The 19,914-nt window shown below is 36.4% G+C and overlaps 1 protein-coding gene across 7 annotated transcripts in view; it reads right to left on the bottom strand.

Moving 5' to 3' along the window:
- Positions 1-1,273: 1,273 nt before the first annotated feature.
- Positions 1,274-19,914, bottom strand: part of USP33 (ubiquitin specific peptidase 33) — a 60,720-nt gene continuing 42,079 nt past the window's right edge. For all 7 annotated transcript variants that reach the window (XM_061121588.1, XM_061121589.1, XM_061121584.1 and 4 more), the window contains 9 exons: positions 15,386-15,431; positions 14,763-14,943; positions 14,182-14,308; positions 13,048-13,217; positions 11,830-11,911; positions 11,026-11,134; positions 4,156-4,258; positions 2,888-2,956; positions 1,274-2,452 (listed from right to left, as the gene is read on the bottom strand). In XM_061121588.1, coding sequence (XP_060977571.1) covers positions 2,295-2,452; positions 2,888-2,956; positions 4,156-4,258; positions 11,026-11,134; positions 11,830-11,911; positions 13,048-13,217; positions 14,182-14,308; positions 14,763-14,943; positions 15,386-15,431 — 1,045 coding nt within the window. In that variant the 3' untranslated portion in view covers positions 1,274-2,294. The remainder of the gene's footprint in view (positions 2,453-2,887; positions 2,957-4,155; positions 4,259-11,025; positions 11,135-11,829; positions 11,912-13,047; positions 13,218-14,181; positions 14,309-14,762; positions 14,944-15,385; positions 15,432-19,914) is intronic.

Below are 19,914 nucleotides of genomic sequence, written 5' to 3'. Positions count from 1 at the left end.
CCCTTTATGTACTATTTTGTTATGCATTTAGATGATTATAATGTAAAAAAAAATAAAAAGTTCTTAAAGACCAGTACTCTTTTTTTGGCCATCCCATGTGGCAGGTGGAACTCCCCCAACCAGGGATCCAATCCATGTCCCCTGCAGAGAAGTGTGGAATCTTAAGCACTGGACAACCAGGAAATCCAAGACCAGTATTCTTATCAATATTATATATCCCAATGACAGATGCTATTAATGAATCTAATGCTAACACTATAATCTGTTTTAAAATAATTCAGTGGGAGATAATACACCATGGTGAATGAAAACAGTGGTATAAGGTTACAATGACTTTAGTTGTAGTCCCATATCTGCTACTTCTCTGCTATACATATGACTTTGGGCAAGCCACCTGACCTAAGTCATAGGGTTTTAACCAGGATTAAGTGTAGGTAATACACTTCAGTAGAGTGTCTGAAACATCATAAATGGAAAGCACTAAACCTTTTTTGATTATCTCCTAAAGGTCCGTCTAGTCAAGGCTATGGTTTTTCCAGTGGTCATGTATGGATGTGAGAGTTGGACTGGGAAGAAAGCTGAGTGCTGAAAAATTGATGCTTTTGAACTGTGTGGTGTTGGAGAAGACTCTTGAGAGTCCCTTGGACTGCAGGGAGATCCAACCAGTCCATCCTAAAGGAGATCAGTCCTGGGTGTTCATTGGAAGGACTGATGCTGAAGCTGAAACTCCAGTACTTTGGCCACCTCATGCGAAGAGTTGACTCATTGGAAAAGACCCTGATGCTGGGAGGGATTGGGGGAGGGAGGAGGAGGGGACGACAGAGGATGAGATGACTGGATGGCATCACCGACTAGATGGGCATGAGTTTGAGTCAACTCCGGGAGTTGGTGATGGACAGGGAGGCCTGGCGTGCTGCAATTCATGGGGTCGCAAAGAGTCGGACACGACTGAGAGACTGAACTGAACTGAACTGAAATGCCAGGCATTATACTAATCTCTGGTGATTCAAGACAGATCAGTAATATCATTCAATCCTTGAAGAGGATCACAGCATAGTCATGAGAAAGAAGAAAGCTAAAAGCTATCTATATTTTAAAATAATCAAATAGATTCTAATGGCTGCTTATTTAATATCATTAAATACCAAAACTTTAACTACTATACCAAATGACTTAATTTGCATATTGCTGATTAAGAAATAACAAGACGTTAGTATCAACAGACTTTATATCCTTCACCCTTCATATCTGTTAAATAAATACAACATCCAAGTTTATACATTTTTAAATCATTTTTATTGAACTGATTTTAATAACACTGTTTTAGCTGGTGGCAGCTGCCCCAGACCAAAACAAAGCCATTGTGAATGCTATTCAACATCCTCAAAGTAATCCCATTTGTTTTTGTACTTGGAATATAATTAAACTTTTGACATCACATAATCAAGCAAATAGCAGTGCATACTATGTTATTCAAAAAGACTTTATGCATTTCATTTAAAAAATCATTTCGCAGAGGCTTCAGCTTTATCAACACATTCTACACATCATGCTCTCAAAATAAAAGTGCCCTAAAACTAACCCTTAGGTTTATTTTACTGTTATTAATGAATACTATTCAGGGTTATAGGAACTGAAATTTAACATTTTACAGTATGAGGCAATAAATTATTAATATTTGCCGACACAAATTCCACTCAGACTAAATACATCATTGATACATTCAAAAAGACAATTTGTAAATATTAATATACTAATTCATATGTTGCAGTGCAAAAGAAGTGACACTCTAACAGTTTCCTGAGCTTTAGGAAATAACATCTTTCTGACTGTGACTCTCAATTTAAAATAGGCTCTTTATAATATGAAGCCATGTCAAAACTATACAATTAAATTAGGTTTTTAGAGAACTGAAAAGATTGGTCAGAGTTATGGTGGTTTAGGGTAATGAACAATTTTTCAAAGCAAAAGTATTTACAAAGCTACAAAGGACTATGAATTTACATGTAGTATGAAGATCAAAGACAACCTGATTACCAAATGATCACAATTATCCCTTCCTTTTCAAAAATATTACACCGAAAGACTTTATAAGTTATCTAGCATTAAATATGCCAACCTGTAGAATATTATACATTTTTTTAACACATTCTTCCATAATGCCCAGTAAGAAGGAATAAAAGCTAAAACATTAAAAATCAAGAAAATAAACATGCTTTTAGGAATGTTTTGCATGGGAATATGCTAGGAGAAGTGAAAATGATTTCTCATCAGACCTCTACATATCCTCAGAATTACAAAGACCGAGTTTCTACTTCAATCTTTTCTTCTGCTTGTACTGCATCAGGATCAGCATGAACCACTGGAGGTCGCAAGATGACTTCGGGCCCTCCACCGTATATGGACTGTAGAAAATTCCACGTTTCTTCAGAAATCTGACCAGAATCTGCTCCTGAAAACCAAGTACATAGAGAAAAAACAGTATTTACAAGCTTTCATATTCGTATTGCAAAAAGCTTTCATAATGTACCCCCAGTATGTATACTCTAGGAATAATTGAGAAGTTTCAGAACATGAATTTTCAGGCTACCAGCCTATATGGTTATAGGTTGCAAATTTATGGTCTGCCTTAAAAAGTTAGAGATTCTTTTTCCCACATATTCTTTTTTTTTAATTAATTTCTTTGGTGTACAGTTGCTTTACAATGTTGTATTAGTTTCTACTGTATGGCAAAGTGAATCAGCTATATGTACACATATAGCCCCTCTGTTTTGGATTTCCTTCCAATTTAGGTCACCACAGAGCATTGAGTATTAAGAGTTTCCTGAACTACAGAGTGTAACAAATCACTAACAAGTAAAGGCTTAATAGTATTAGTCAAACTTACCCTGCTTGAGTATCACATTGCCACATTTGGTGACTGCAATTTTAGTGTTATCAATAGGACCTGGAGGATCTAAGTTAAAAGGCAGAACAAATAATCAAAATGTATAAGTGCACCAAACAACTACATATTTCTGTACCTAAATTAATGAAGGATATAACTGTTTAATTAGGTTATTTTTAGTCAGATTATTCTAGTCAGTTCTTAACTGTCTTATTCTGAGCTTCTTTCTTTTTGGGTCTTAGTTCCCTAAAACAGAACCAGGAAGGCAGACAAGTGAAGTTTTCTCACTACCATCCAAAATGTAATAAAAATAATGTCTTAACTATCCATTTGGGGATTACAGATTAAAATGCACTTTTAATACTTTACAAAAGAACAATTCCTTTGTAATTTAAAAAGAATGCAACTCTCAGTTCCAGACTGTCATTAAACTAAAAATATTATACAATGAAATGTTAAATGTTATGTTAAATGTTAAATGTAATGTTAAATGTAAATGTTAAAATGTATATGTATATATATATATATATATATTTTTTTTTGGCTGTGCCTCAAGGTTTGCAGGATCTTAGTTCCCTGACCAGGGATTGGACCTGGACCCCTGGTAGTGAAAACACAGTATCCTAACCACTGGCTGTCAGGGAATTCTCAAAATGAATCCTTTTTTAAGGGAAAAAAACTTTATTTTCCCCTTGAATACAAAAGTATAGTGTACCTCCATTATCAAAAACTTTTAAAAGACAAAAAAGGCACAAGAAAGAAAAAAATACTGTGATCCCACTACAGAAAGACAGGCAAACTGTTTTTGCATCTTTCTGGTCTTTTTGCCTTTGTACATGTTTGCCTTTTCCAACTATGTTTGCCTAGTTCCAACTATGCATACTATATTATAACCTTTTTTGTATGTCAAGAACATCTTATTTTTTAATTATTAAACACTGTTATACAAATAATTTTTAAAGTTCATATAGTATCCCATTGTAACGGATGCACCATAATTTAACCAATCTTATTGTTGGAAGGATTAAAAAAAATTTTTTAATGTTAAGATTGTAGGCTAATTTTTATTTAGTTCCCTTATACTTTCCATGAATATGCTATACTTTGTGAAAGTTTTTAAAAAGTTAAAAATAACCAAAATATAAACTAGACTGTATGATCCCCAATCTCTTGTTCAGTAGTTTAATTCCAAATACATATATTCAAAAAACATTTGTCAAGTAAACAAAAAATTTGCAAAGAATTTTGTCTTTCTGTTAAACACTTACCTCCATCTTTACCCTTCACAAAACTTTCCCATTCTCTAAACCATTGCATACTGATGCAATAAAAAGTAGCTGGAGAGTCCTCCTCTTGGAATGCTCTGTTGAGCTATAGAGGGAAAAAAAAATCAGTCACTTAAAGTCTAGAACGTGTTTGTAGCAGAATACAACCATTCTACTTCATTATCTGATGAGGTCAACTCCTCATACAAAGAATGTGATGTAAGTTGATGCTAAGTTAGCTTAATAGGACATGTTAACACCTGATAAACATTCAATCAATCCGTCTACTGAGTTTTAAGACAAAAAAACCCTAGAGTTATGGAATAATTACAGACCTGCATTTTAAAAAATAAAAAAGTTTTATTAAAGAATAATCCACCTACTATTAACATAAAGTTCAATGGTTTTCAGTTAAGTTTATAGTTCTAAAACCACTACCACAATCCATTAAAACATTTCTGGGGGACTTCCCTGGTGGTCCACTGGCTAAGACTCTGCAGTCCCAACGCAGGGGGCCCGAGTTCAAACCCTGGTTGGAGAACTAGATCCCACATGCCACAATGGAGACTCAGCACAGCTAAATAAGTATTAAAAAAAACAAAACATTTCTGACACCAAAAAAGTTCCCCTGCACCCATTCGCGATCAATCACTTCCTCTCAGCCCCAGGAAACCATTGATCTACTTTACCTTTTTTTAAAAAGAAGTTTCACATAAAAGGAATGAGACATCACATAGTCATTTTTTGTCTTATCTTCTTTCACTTGGCATAATGTTTCTAAGATTAATCATACTGCATGCATCAGTAGCTCTACCTTTTTTATGCTCAGTTGTATTCCATTGTATGGATGTAACACATCTTATTTATCTATTTGGCACCAGATGGGTGTATCAATTATTTCCAGTTTTGGACAACTACAAGCAAGTCTGCTATGAGCATCTGTGTACGGGGTTCAAGACTTTAATGATCATTTCTCTGGTGTTGTGTGAAAAGTTGCTCAGTCTTGTCCGACTCTTTGCGACCCCATGGACTATACAGTCCAGGGAATTCTCCAGGCCAGAATACTGGAGTGGGTGGCCTTTCCCCTCTCCAGGAGATCTTCCCAACCCAGGGATCAAACCCAGGTCTCCGGCATTGCAGGCGGATTCCTCACCAGCTGAGCCACAAGGGAAGCCCCATTTCTCTGGAGTAAACACCTAAGAATGAGGTTGCTGAGGCACGTGCTGCTGCTGTTTTTCAGTCGCTAAGTCGTGTCCGACTCTTTGTAACCCCACGGAATGCAGCACGCCAAGCTGAGACCTGTGCTGAGTGGTTGTTTAACCTCTAAGGAACTGTCAAGCTGGTTGTCATTTGGCATGTAACACTACATGTCCACCAACAGTGTTTATGAGAACTCTAGTTTTCTACATTTTTTGTCAGAACTTGATACTGACCTCTTCTTTTAGTCATTCTAAAAAGTATGTATTGGTATCTCATTGTAGCTTTAATTTGCATTTTACTAAGGACTAATGAGAATGTGTACTTTTTCATATGCTTAGTTAACACCCATATATTAAGGGTAATGTATATTAAAATATTTTGCTTATTTTTAAACTGGAATATCTGTCTTCTTGAGTTGTATAAATTCTTTACATAATCTGGATATAAGTCCCTTGATGATAAATGATTTACAAATACCTAAAACTGCATTTGGGTCTACCTTCCTAATGTACGTTTTTTCCAGTATCAGCATTGCTGGTCTTACTGTCTGTCTCATTAACTGAGATGATAGCCCATTCCACATTACCTCTGACAATGTAACTAACTTTACACAAAATAAATGAAGAAGTGGGCTCACATCCATACGATTCATTAACTTTACCATATGTTATTGTTGTTTAGTAGCTAAGTTGTTTCCAACTCTTTTGCGACCCCATGGACTGTAGCCCACCAGGCTCCTCTGTCCATGGAATTATCCAAGCTAGAACACTGGAGTGGGTTGTCATTTCCTTCTTCAGGGGATCTTTTTGACCCAGGGATCGAACCTGTGTCACCTGCATTGGCAGGCAGATTCTTTACCACCGACCATCACCTAAAAGTTGCTGGCCTACTGACTACTGTTTTTGTGCCTAGGTGACAAAACACTGTGGGTCTGGTACTGTCCTATATGAGGCAGTATATGCCCCAAACTAGAAACAACTCTATAGTGTTCTTTAACAATCAGAAAATAGGATATGAAGGTAGGTACACAGGTAAAGCAAGTAGGTGAGTTTATCTATCACAACCTACTGACACAAAAGCTTTTTTTGCTTCTAATTAATACAACTTTGACCTATACTAGTTTAGAGGTATTAGTTTCCAAAGGGACACAACAATGATTTTACTAGACTGGAAGACAAGACACTCCTCTGGCCACTGTGGGTTCCTCACATCACTGAATCAAGAGGCAAAGGGGGTGGGGCTCTATAAAGAAGAAAGCAAATGTCTACTACACAACAGAAACAAGAAGGACTATGAAAACCAGGTTATACCCACTATATTAGTTTCAGAGAGCTGTTAGAACAAATCACCACAAACTTGGTGACTAAAACTTATTCTCTCAAACCTCTGGAGGCCAGATGTCCAAACCAAAGTAAAGGTATGACCACACTTCTTGTGGAGACTTCAGGAAGACTCGATTCCTTGCCTCATCAACCTTCTGTTTGCAACTGTCCAATTTGTCTTCTGTCTTCATGTAACTCCTATCTGTGCATCTCTTTATAAGGACACTTATCATTGGCCTTAGGGTCCATGCGAATAATCCAGGGTGATCTTGTCTCAAGGTCCTTAATTATATATGCAAAGACTCTTTTCATAAGTAAAGTCAATTCACAGGGATTGTGACATGGAAACACCTTTTTTGGAGACCACCATCCAATTCACTATAAGCACCATTCAGCATTTCCGTATCCACAGATTAAAAGCTAATAAACAACCAGACAAATTTAACACAGGCAACACTACAAAGAGCTTAGATTCTTCAGGAATGAAGGTCTAGGTTACTGTATCAGGAAAATAACCAGCTGAAGTGCTGGCTGAGAAGACAGAGAATATGGAATGGGTAGTTATTGACCGTAGAGACATATTTCTTCCTTGTCCCCTGTACATATTTGTAAATATTTACTAAATTTGAGAAAAATCACCAATTTATTTTTCCTTTCTTTCAGTCCTCTATTTCATACAAAGTATATTATTGGTGCTTAATCTTATGGTTTATTCTTTAGATTACAGAATATACAAGGGAGATTGTGACTGAACTAAACATGAATGATCATCATCCAGAAATGGACACGCTGACTGATAGAACTCTGGGTTTCTGACCATTCTAGACACCTGCCAGTGGCAAGCAATATAGGTCATTTCCAGAGGCTTTTGGTAATCAAAGTTTTTTTAGCTTTGAAACAGTCTCAAACTTATAGGAAAACTCCAGTACAATACAAAGAAATTTTTTCTGAGCCATTTCTGGGTAATTCGCTAAACACACGAGGACTTTTTCTTAAACATTTGACACAAATGATAAAAACCTAGAAATACTGATATAATACTAGCATCTAATCCTCAGACTCCATCATTTTTCTAAATGACTCAATAATATTGTTTATAGCCAAAGAATCCAGTTAAGAATTACCTATTGGGTGATTCCTGGCAGTCCAGTGGTTGAGACCCTGCACTTCCATTTCAGGGGGCATAGGTTTGATCCCTGGTCCAGGAACTAGGATCCTACATACTGCATGACCAAAAAAGCCCCCCCCAAAAAACAGAAAATCCCAAGAATCACCTGCTGCATATAACTTTACATTTCCTTTAAGGTGACACAGTTCCTTAGTCTTGACTTTCACAATCAGGACAATTTTGAAGATTATAAGCCAGTTATCTTATAAAATGTCTCCCAATCAGACAAAAAATGGTTTGTCTGATTTTCCTCATTTGAGATTCAGGTTATGCATCATGTACCAAAGAAGTGATGCTGTGTTCTTCTCATTGTATCCTTTCCTGGCAAATGATTTTGATATGTTCCATTAATGATGTTCCATTAAAGATGCTCACTTTAATGACTTCATTGAGTTGGGTGCCAGTCTTTTCTCTTTGAAAGTAATAAGTATTTTGTGAGAAATAAGTTGGAACTATGTTAATATTCCATTTTGCATCAGTCTTTCAAATTTATTCACTTATTTATTTATAACAGTATGGACACAATATCTCCTATTTTGTTTAATGGGTTATAATACTATTATATATATAATACTATTATTTGCCGACAAAGGTCCATCTAGTCAAGGCTATGGTTTTTCCAGTAGTCATGTATGGATGTGAGAGTTGGACTATAAAGAAAGCTGAGCTCTGAAGAATTGATGCTTTTGAACTGTGGTGTTGGAGAATACTCTTGAGAGTCCCTTGGACTGCAAGGAGATCCAACCAGTCCATCCTGAAGGAGATCTGTCCTGGGTGTTCATTGGAGGACTGATGCTGAAGCTGAAACTGCAATACTTTGGCCACCTGATGTGAAGAGCTGACTCATTTGAAAAGACCCTAATGCTGGGAAAGATTGAGGGCAGGAGGAGAAGGGGACGACAGAGGATGAGATGGTTGGATGGCATCACCGACTCAATGGACATGAGTTTGGGTAAACTCCAGGAATTGGTGATGGACAGGGAGGCCTGGAATGCTGCAGTCCATGGGGTCGCAAAGAGTCGGACACAACTGAGCGACTGAACTGAACTGAATACTATTATAATTTATTTTGAAGCACAAACTGTCCCAAATTCGGCAAGGAAAAGTCCCTTCAAGCTGGCTTCTGTGTACTTCTGACATTTCCCAATCATTCTTCAAAAACTTCTTAACTTTTTGGAACAGGGTGAAATTCCAAGCTCATCTTGCAATTTCCCTGCCTCAGCCCTGAAAGCAGCCATTTCTCCAAGGAGGGCTAGTCACTTTGACTAGAGAAGCCAAGATCTGAAGAAAGCTGGGTATGCTCAATCCTACTGGAGTTATCCAGGCCTTTTCAGTGACAAGTTAGGAAATTAATTTAGGTACATCATTTATTTCTATATACATGTGCACATACACACATTCATAGCTCCATATGTATGTATATGGGTTTCCCAGGTGGCTCAGTAGTAAAGAATCCACCTGGCAATGCAGGAGATGCAAGAGACTCGGGTTCGTTCCCTGGGTTGGGAAGATCCCCTGGAGGAGGAAATGGCAACCCACTTCAGCATTCTTGCCAGGATAATCCCCTGGACAGAGCAACCTGGAGAGCTACAGTCCAGAAGGTCCCAAAGAGTCTGACATGACTGAGCACACACACATATATGTACATGTCTATACAGTGAGTTCACAACGATATCTGTAATTTTAATCCAATAACAAAGACTCCGTTTTAGTTTTCTCTCTTTCAATACTTGTAACTGCTTTATCTGACGATAAGAAATCTGGCTCTCATTATACCTGTATTATCTGATCAATCCCACACATGGAATCAGTCCCTCAAATCTTACCACCACGACTATGCTGTGCCTCCTCACATATCCATCTCCAGCCAACACGGACAACCATTCCTACATTGCCTGTGCTCCAACACCCTTGAGCAGGCCCACACCACTACAAAAAGCTTTCTTTACCTTGTCTGGGCTCTGAAACCCCACTCTGAGCCACTGTCCCTGCACCTCTCTCTAGTATGGCAGCCTACCCACCTTCCAGATTTCCTCAAAGTCAGCTATGGTCTTCTTGATCTTCACTGACCAGTTTTTTTTTTAATTTAAGTCTTACATTGCTTGTATTCCTCTTCTACTCAAAATACTTAGAATGGCTTCTATTGATCAAACCCTAATGGATACAGTCATGAGCCATCTATTTAAGTATTCATGGAATGACTTATTTTTAATATTCAACTAAAATTTGCCTCTTTATGTTTAGGAAGCAAATGAGGCTCAAGCACAATAAATCAATCCACACCTGTAATAGTCTCCTGTGTATCTGAAAATGTCTTTATTTAGGCAAATAAATAAATTTTGTGTAAATAAAACACTTTATTTACACAAAAAAACACCTCTATCAAAAGAAACAGGTATGTGTGAAGAGAAGTGTGTGTCCACACCATGAAATGTACTATTTATCTATAATATCTACTCAATAACTTCTCCCCATCTTTAACTAAAAGAATCTCAATCTTACCTTACAGAATTATCCCTCCACCAATATAATTTCAACAGGAATACAATGAACATGCCTCTCAAGTGACCCAAACTCTAGTAGGATTCTCTACTAGGAATTCGAGTAAATAAAATAGTTGGAGCTATTTTACTGACAGCACCACTTTGAAGAAACTTACTTCAAGCTACCTAGACAAACGGAAGTGTACTCTTTCTCTCCATAAAACCTAGTTACTCAGCTCTTCCTATTGATTCTGTGATCAGACTCTCTATTGCCTGTAATCAAGAAACATCTTGTAATATACTCACTTTGTGGGAAGTAGGTATAAGTATGAAGAGCTCCCCCAAACAATATTTACTTTACAAAGGGGTGAAAGTAGAGAATGCACCCTGAATAGACGCCTTCCAAAAAATCACTAGCTTACCGAAATCTATAACTGACTATTTCAGTAAGACTTCTTGCCAGTGCCAATACTTAAACCCAAATTTATTACCAATCCATGAAAACAAAAATCCACAAAGGAAGAACTTAACTCACTAGAACTATAGTCACCTTACCGGGGTCTCTCACTGTTATGTGCCCATAACACTTAAAATCTATTACAACTCTTTCATCCAATCATTTCACTTACAGAGTTTTTCTAAGGGTCACTTCTTTTTATTTTAGATCATTTTTCTAATTTGAAAAGCATCATTTTTTTACCCGAATAAAAATTTCCAATTCAGTTTTTCTTCTTTTTTCAATTTTCTCCACTTCAATCTGGCAAGTGTGACAAATGTACAGATGGTTGACGGCTGGTCCTCCTCCATACCTAAGGCATGAAAAATATTAATAATTATGATAATTTGGAAGAAAGCTGATCTAGGAAATGTATCCAAGTTTTCATAAAATGTAAAAACCAAATTATTGTGAGGACTTGATTTTATGCTTTTCAGGGTCAATGACTATGTCAGTTTATTGATCTGTCTGCTTTATCTATATTTGAACTTTCCCTTACAGCTACTTTTATTACAAAATGTTTGCGGCAACAATAACATACAATAAAAGAAGTAGCTGTCAAAAATTAGCATGTTTATATGTTTATAAATCTCAAGTTATACACAGCCACAGTTTTAATCAAGTTTTAATTAGAAGGAGACTTACCCTGTCCACTCATGTAAGAATTCATGAAATGAATTATTTTCAATATTTAAGAAATATATTAGGGGATTGTGTGAAATATTTTTAAATAAAATTTAAAACTTTAGAGAGTTAAATATCACAGCATACCTTTATAGATACAGATTATCAGAAAGGAAAAATTAGAATTAATTATCTAGACGAGGGCCACTCAAGCTACAAAAGTCTCTCCAGTCATGCCTCAGAGTGAATAAATAAAGGAAAAGGCAATATTGTACATAAGCAACATACAGCACAAGAAGCACGTACAAAATAACCAATCTCTCTTTAACAAATTTCATAAACTGATTTTCACAATATCATACTGTCTGATTTAAAGAAACAAACCTGCTATATAGGTTATCCCAAATGTTCTGAGGCAGCATCAAAACCAGGTCTTCAATATAACCAGCTTTTCGTGGAGGAACACCTAGAAAATTTTAAAATGAGTCTGTCTCATTCCTTTTGTTAATTTTAACTGATTAATTCCTGGCATTTTTTTCCAATTATTATTCTTAAAAACTCTCCCCAAGAGGTAGAAAACTAAGTATAAACATATGTTCCTGAAGGTGTATTTTCTCTTGAAATAGAGAGTAAGTTAACCAAGATGTTCAGGTATTTAACTTACATAAATTTTTACTAAGCCTTGACTATGTATTGGGGCAAACCAGAGATAAATCAGAGACAATCTTTTCTTCATGGAGCTTATAAGCCAGAAGAAGAAATGAAGAATTTATATGAGTAACCAAAATAAAAGGCAGGCACAGATAAATGCCATAAAAGGATTATAGGGAGATTCTGAACAGGAAGAGACTTAAGTTAATAGCTCAAGTGGGAGAAGTAATAAGAGAAAAATTCACATACAGAAATATTTTGAAAGTTTAGATTTCTAAATCCAATACAGGACATTTCTACTATCTCTTGTGGTTTCACTGCAAAAATAATTAATTAATGAGAATAACAAGTCTTTGACCTTGAAATTTAATTAAAAGTGTCACACTAAGGTATTATTTGTCATGGGAACAAGCAATAACACAGTCAATCACAAAGGAAGAAGTTATATTTAGCAAATAACTGCATGAGGTTTTTTTGTTGTTGTTAAATTCCAAGTACATTTTTTTGGTTAGGAAAAGTGCCAGCTATTCATTTAGACAAAAGGGATAAGAGCCATGTATACAGTTGGAGCTGGATATCTCTCAGCTGAGAAAAATGATGAGCAATAGACGTGCTCCCTGTGCCTTAATCAGGTGTTTATGCCTCTGTCTTTACTATGAAACTGGAGCGTTGAGAGCAGAAACAGTGTTTCTGGTATTTTTAGACTCTTAGCACAGCGTTTGGAAATGGCACCCAATATATATTAATATATATTCTATGAAGAGGCTATAGATTACCCATACTTATAAGAAAAAACTAACTTCTGAGACCAGAGTAAATTAAACACATTTAAGTTGGAATGCAGATGGGGAAACGGAAAATAAATGGAAGAGGAAAATCCTTGTCTCTTGCCTTATCTGTAAATTATTTAATAGCAAATTCCTACTACTACTTTTCACTAGAGTTTCTTACCTCCATGAATACAGAGAAAATCATTATTTGAAATAGGGCCAGGTTCGGCAAAGGTCTTAAATTTATTTAGCCACTGTCGAGAAATATAAAACTGAAGGAGACTTGGTTCCATTATGTTCAACAAATTTGATATTCTTCGCCTCTCTTTTTGTGCTTCTTCACTGCTCTTCCTATTAAGGATAGTGATTCATTATATTCAATAAACATTTTACTCCATTAGGCTAGTAAAGCGGATTTTTCCACTTCCTTATTAGACTTTGCATACACACTAACACAGTTATCCCTCCATATCCATGGGGGACTGGTTCCAGGAACCCTGCAGATACCAAAGCCTTATATAAAATGGAGTAGCATTTGCATGTAACCTGTGCATATCCTCTCATATACATTAAATTACTTCTAGATTACATAATACCTAATACAGTGTAAATGCTATGCAAACATTAGTATATAGGGCATAAATGGTAGGTAGATAGTTACTGGTGAGCAATTTCAAGTTTTCCTTTTTGGAACTTTCTGGAATCTTTCCCTCCCCAATATTTCTTATCTGCTGTTGGTTGAATCCTCAGATGCAGAACCCATGCATATGGAGGGTGAACTATATTGTGAATCTTATTAGGTCTTGAAAATTATTCATAAGAAATATATTTTACTTTGCTCCCTGCTTCCCCCACTACATTATAACCCTAGGGGTGATATCTAGGTGATAACTACTGGTATCCACATAACTACTGTTAGAAAACAGACAATCAAATGATTGCTAATAAGATAGTAGCCTGTACAATCTTTTAGAAGGTACTATAAAGTATTTTATATTAATACCTCCTTTATTGGCTATGTTAGGAGAAATTTTGGTATTTAGTTCCTACTGTCAGTGCCTAATTTTTAAAAGTAAAACAAATGTTTCTAAAACAAAATATAACCCTTTGCCCCTCAACTAAACAATTTAAGAATTTCTTAACAAAAGATCATTCTACACACAAACTTTCACTTTTACTCATGTAAGGAGAGTAAAACAATTTCTAATCTTTACTCAGCAATTTATTTTGAAAGTCTTAGAAGTCACTATTAACCTCAACATGAAACGCTTTGTCATCTTTGTCAAAACAGCCTACTCATGAGTTATTACCTCACCTGTAGAAGAGAACATAAGCTTCTGCATTTTGTACAGTAGACTCTGAAACTTCAGTGACACTCTGGTCGTCAAATTCATACCAGAGATTATTTAAATTGTTTCGGCAGTAGGCAATATAGTGTCCACCTGAATTTAGGCAGAGAAAATTTAAATTAATTTAGTAATACAAAATTAACACAAGAATGGAAGATAAAACTAGTTTTGTAGCCTCAGTTCCTATCTAGCAGAGATATAGCAAGAACTACCCTATTTTTTCTAGTATGTACCCTGACCACCATCACTGGAGGAAATGAAAATCAGAAAAAAGAATGCAATCTTAAAAAACCCAGTGTAAAAAATAATCATGTTAAAATTCTTATTATTTATCTTAACACAAAATGTTTTTCTACTATTTTAAACATGAGAGTAAAATTATTCAAATTCCTAAAATTTCTGATGTTTTTAAAAGCCAAAATAAAATAATTAATAAAAATCTACTTTTACACATTTTTTTCTTTTGTTCAATCAGGGCTTGTTTAAGAGATCCATTCAGATGTTTCTTTCTTTAATGTAAAATCATATGTCAAACTTGGATACTTACTACTTGCAGTTCCATGGTGACAAATGACTGACAGAAGATCATAGGTAACAATTTGCGCTGGACTATCTTTAGCAAGAAATGGTTGAAGATCCAGGCCTTCCAGTGGAAATGAAACATGGGTACTGATTTTGGTGGAAAACATCAGTTCATGTCTGAATCTTTTAAGATGGATGCACAAAATCTTTTTAAAAGAGAAAGGTAGGGTTATTTCAAAATGTCTTGTTCTAGATAAAGGAGTCTATTAAATACACTTATTGTCAAGATTAAACATAATCATCCAATTCTGATAACCTGATTCCAGAAATGTTAAAATGTGAAAATCCTGGAATGTGGTACTTCCTAGGTCCATAGCTACTGGTTTTTCCAATTTTACACTTTATAGCTGTAAGACCCTACAATGTCTGATTAAACTATGTGTTTAACATAGTTTTACTTACTGCTAGGGGCACTTACTTGACATGCAATCCAGTATTTTAAAAATGGATAATCATAATGGGTATACATAGTAACTGGTCAAGAGAACCACTTCACTCTTCAACAAATGCTAAAGAATTCACTGCACTGTGTTACATTAAAGATTTACCTACCACATAAAATAAAATGAATTGTCATAAAGCCCATACCTCAGGAAACTTTTGTACTTTACAAAATTTTACTCCATTTCTCAACCTAAGGGATAAAAAGGGAAAACCAATTTTAATAAAACTGTTTCCCAAACAAATCTACAAAACTTTTAGTATTTTCAAATATACAGCAAAATCTTTTAGAAAATGCAGAGAGAAAAGTATCAAACTAAAAATGATTACTACTGAATTATATGCTACCAATTAAAAACATACTAATTAAACACCAGAATCACTTTCTGTAAAAAATTATTTAAATTAAGATAAAACTTCAGAGTTATGTAATTCTTTGATGAAAAATCTACTTTCTATGGTCTGGCTATGCCTTTAGAACATTTACGTATCAATTGAAACTGGGTAAAATAAAATCCTAGTTTTATAGAATTGATTGGTCAGGTCAATATATTATATAAACTTTATTCTTTTTTTTTGTAAAATATATTTATTTACTTGACTACACCAGGTCTTAGTTGCGGCACATGCAATCTTTTATTAATAGGCCCCCTCCATTGGGAGCATGGAGTCTCAGCCACTTGACCACCAGGGAAGTCCCTACAACCTTTACCCTGAATGGGGAAATGAATAACCTGAGATAAATAAAGAGTGGTTATTATTAATAATCAATTTTTTTTTTTTTTTTTGCCATACCACATGGCTGGTAGGATCTTAGTTTCCTAAACAGGGATCAAACCTGGGCCCTTGGCAGTGAAAGCAGAGAGTCTTACCACTAGAGTGCAAGGGAATTTCCAATTATCAATATTAACATATACTTGACAGATCTCTACTTTGGATTTTGGATTCTGGGGTGGATGCAAGTTCTTTTCCACCTTCACTATTACCTTTTTTTTTACCTGGCACTTTTTTCCCAATAAAGATTCCCCCTCTGGGCCAACTCTGTCATCAGCTATCAACTGTGGCTTCCAGGACAAACTGATAATAAATACTTTCCAATTCACTAGAAGTGTACTTTTTTCTAGAAAGTACAGGGCAGCTTTCCTTCCTTACTGACCAAACAGTACACTATACCTTTCTGTCATGAAAAAGACCAACAGCTGTAGAACAACATTTCCCTGGGTTTTTGACAAAAGCCAGAAGTTTGTATTATGAAGATTATGTATCGTATTAGGAGGCCTTTATTCTTCTATTAGAGAGATTCAGAAAAATTTTCTAGTTCATTCTACCTTAAACGTATTTGCTTTAAATCCTTCGTTTTTTTCTGACTCATCACCAAGAAGACTTAAAAGCGTAATTTTATTACAAGATAGAAAGAGGCAGCTAGTATAGATATAAAGAAACAAAACCATACTTTTTGTTTTTTAAATAGTATGATGCTTTTTATTGTTCATATTTTACTTATTTTTTAATTGGAGGATAACTGCTTTACAATGTTGTCCTGGTTTCTGCCATACAACTTGAATGAGTCATGATTATAAATACATCCCTTCCCTCTTGAGCTTTCCTCCCTCCTCAAATCCATACTTTTTTATCTGTCTTTTTCATTTGGCCCTCATACAGCAGGTAACATTACAGACAATATCAGTTCAGTTCAGTTCAGTCGCTCAGTCGTGTCTGACTCTTTGTGAACCCATGAACTGCAGTACACCAGGCCTCCCTGTCCATCACCAACTCCTGGAGTCCACCCAAACCCATGTCCATCGTGTTGGTGATGCCATCCAACCATATCATCCTCTGTCGTCCCCTTCTCCTCCCGCCCTCAATCTTTCCCAGCATTAGGGTCTTTTCAAATGAGTCAGCTCTCCGCATCAGGTGGCCAAAGTACTAGAGTTTCAGCTTCAACATCAGTCCCTCCAATGAACACCCAAGACTGATCTCCTCTAGGATGGACTGGTTGGATCTCCATGCGGTCCAAGGGACTCTCAAGAGTCTTCTCCAACACCACAGTTCAAAAGCATCAATTCTTCAGAGCTCAGCTTTCTTTATAGTCCAACTCTCACATCCAGACGTGACTACTGGAAACACCATAGCATTGACTAGATGGACCTCTGTTGACAAAGTCATGTCTCTGCTTTTGAATATGCTGTCTAGGTTGGTCATAACTTTCCTTCCAAGGAGTAAGCATCTTTTAATTTCATGACTGCAATCACCATCTGCAGTGATTTTGGAGCCCAGAAAAATAAAGTCAGCCACTGTTTCCACCGTTTCCCCATCTATTTGCCATGAAATGATGGCACTGGAAGCCATGATCTTAGTTTTTTGCATGTTGAGCTTTAAGCCAACTTTTCACTCTCCTCTTTCACTTTCATCAAGAGGCTCTTTAGTTCTTCTTTGCTTTCTGTCATAAGGGTGGTGTCATCTGCATATCTGAGGTTATTGATATTTCTCCTGGCAATCTTGATTCCAGCTTATGCTTCCTCCAACCCAGCGTTTCTCATGATGTACTCTGTATATAAGTTAAATAAGCAGGGTAGCAATATACAACCTTGATGTACTGCTTTCCCTATTTGGAACCAGTCTGTTGTTTCATGTCCAGTTCTAACTGTTGCTTCCTGACCTGCATATAGGTTTCTCAAGAGGCAGGTCAGGTGGTCTGGTATTCCCATCTCTTTCAGAGTTCTCCACAGTTTATTGTGATCCACACAGTCAAAGGCTTTAGCATAGTCAATAAAGCAGAAATAGATGTTTTTCTGGAACTTTCTTGTTTTTTCAATGATCCAGTGGATGTTGGCAATTTGATCTCTGTTTCCTCTGCCTTTCCTAAAACCAGCTTGAACATCTGGAAGTTCACAATTCATATACTGCTGAAGCCTGGCTTGGAGAATTTTGAGCATTACTTTACTAGCGTGTGAGATGAGTACAATTGTGCGGTAGTTTGAGCATTCTTTGGGATTGCCTTTCTTTGGAACTGGAATGAAAACTGACCTTTTCCAGTCCTGTGGCCACTGCTGCGTTTTCCAAATTTGCTGACATATTGACTGCAGCACTTTCACAGCATCATCTTTTAGAATCTGAAATAGCTCAACTGGAATTTCAACGCCTCCACTAGCTTTATTTGTAGTGATGCTTCTTCCTAAGGCTCACCTGATTTCACATTCTAGGATGTCCGGCTCTAGGTGAGTGGGAGTGATCACACCTTCGTGATTATCTGGGTCATGAAGATCTTTTTTGTACAGTTCTTCTGTGTATTCTTGCCACCTCTTCTTAATATCTTCTGCTTCTGTTAGGTCCATACCATTTCTGTCCTTTATTGAGCCCATCTTTGCATAAAATATTCCCTTGGTATCTCTAATTTTCTTGAAGAGATCTCTAGTCTTTCCCATTCTATTGTTTTTCTCTATTTCTTTGCACTGATCACTGAGGAAGGCTTTCTTATCTCTCCCTGCTATTCTTTGGAACTCTGCATTCAAATGGGAATATCTTTCCTTTCCTCCTTTGCTTTTTGCTTCTTTTCGTAGCTATTTGTAAGGTCTCCTCAGACAGCCATTTTGCTTTTTTGCATTTCTTTTTCTTGGAGATGGTCTTGCTCCCTGTGTCCTGTACAATGTTGTGAACCTCCATCCATATTTCGTCAGGCTCTCCATCAGATCTATTCCCTTAAATCTATTTCTCACTTCCACTGCATAGCCATAAGGGATTTGATTCAAGTCATACCTGAATGGTCTAGCAGTTTTCCCTACTTTCTTCAATTTAAGTCTGAATTTGGCAATAAGGAGTTCATGATCTGAGGCACAGTCAGCTCCCGGTCTTGTTTTTGCTGACTGTATAGAGCTTCTCCATCTTTGGCTGCAAAGAATATAATCAATCTGATTTCAGTGTTGACCATCTGTTGATGTCCATGTGTAGAGTCTTCTCCTGTGTTGTTGGAAGAGGGTGTCTGCTATGACCAGGGCGTTCTCTTGGCAAAACTCTGTTAGCCTTTGCCCTGCTTCATTCTGTACTCCTAGGCCAAATTTGCCTGTTACTCCAGGTGTTTCTTGACTTTCTACTTCTGCATTCCAGTCCCCTATAATGAAAAGGACATCTTTTTTGGCTGTTAGTTCTAGCAAGTCTTGTAGGTCTTCATAGAACTGTTCAACTTCAGCTTCTTCAGCATTTCTGGTCAGGGCATAGACTTGGATTACCGTGATATTGAATGGTTTGCCTTGGAAATGAACAGAGATTACATCCAAGTACATCATTTCAGACTCTTTTGTTGACTATGATGGCTACTCCATTTCTTCTAAGGGATTCCTACCCACAGTAGTAGATATAATGGTCATCTGAGTTAAATTCACCCATTCCAGTCCATCTTAGTTTGCTGATTCCTAGAATGTTGATGTTCATTCTTGCCATCGCCTGTTTGACCATTTCCAATTTGCCTTGATTCATGGACCTAACATTCCAGGTTCCTATGCAATATTGCTCTTTACAGCAGCGAATCTTGCTTCTATCACCAGTCCCATCCACAATTGGGTGTTGTTTTTTCTTTGGCTCCATCCCTTCAGTATTACCTTTCTGAATTTTACACAGACTTGAAACTATGTACCTTTATAATCACTTTCACTTCTAATATCTAGCCTGTTAAGGTGAGA

The sequence above is a fragment of the Dama dama genome, chromosome 20, assembly GCF_033118175.1.
Source record: "Dama dama isolate Ldn47 chromosome 20, ASM3311817v1, whole genome shotgun sequence".
In the NCBI taxonomy this organism is placed as follows: domain Eukaryota; kingdom Metazoa; phylum Chordata; class Mammalia; order Artiodactyla; family Cervidae; genus Dama; species Dama dama.
Note: the sequence above shows the minus strand (reverse complement) of the source record. Positions and strands in the feature narration are given on the sequence as shown.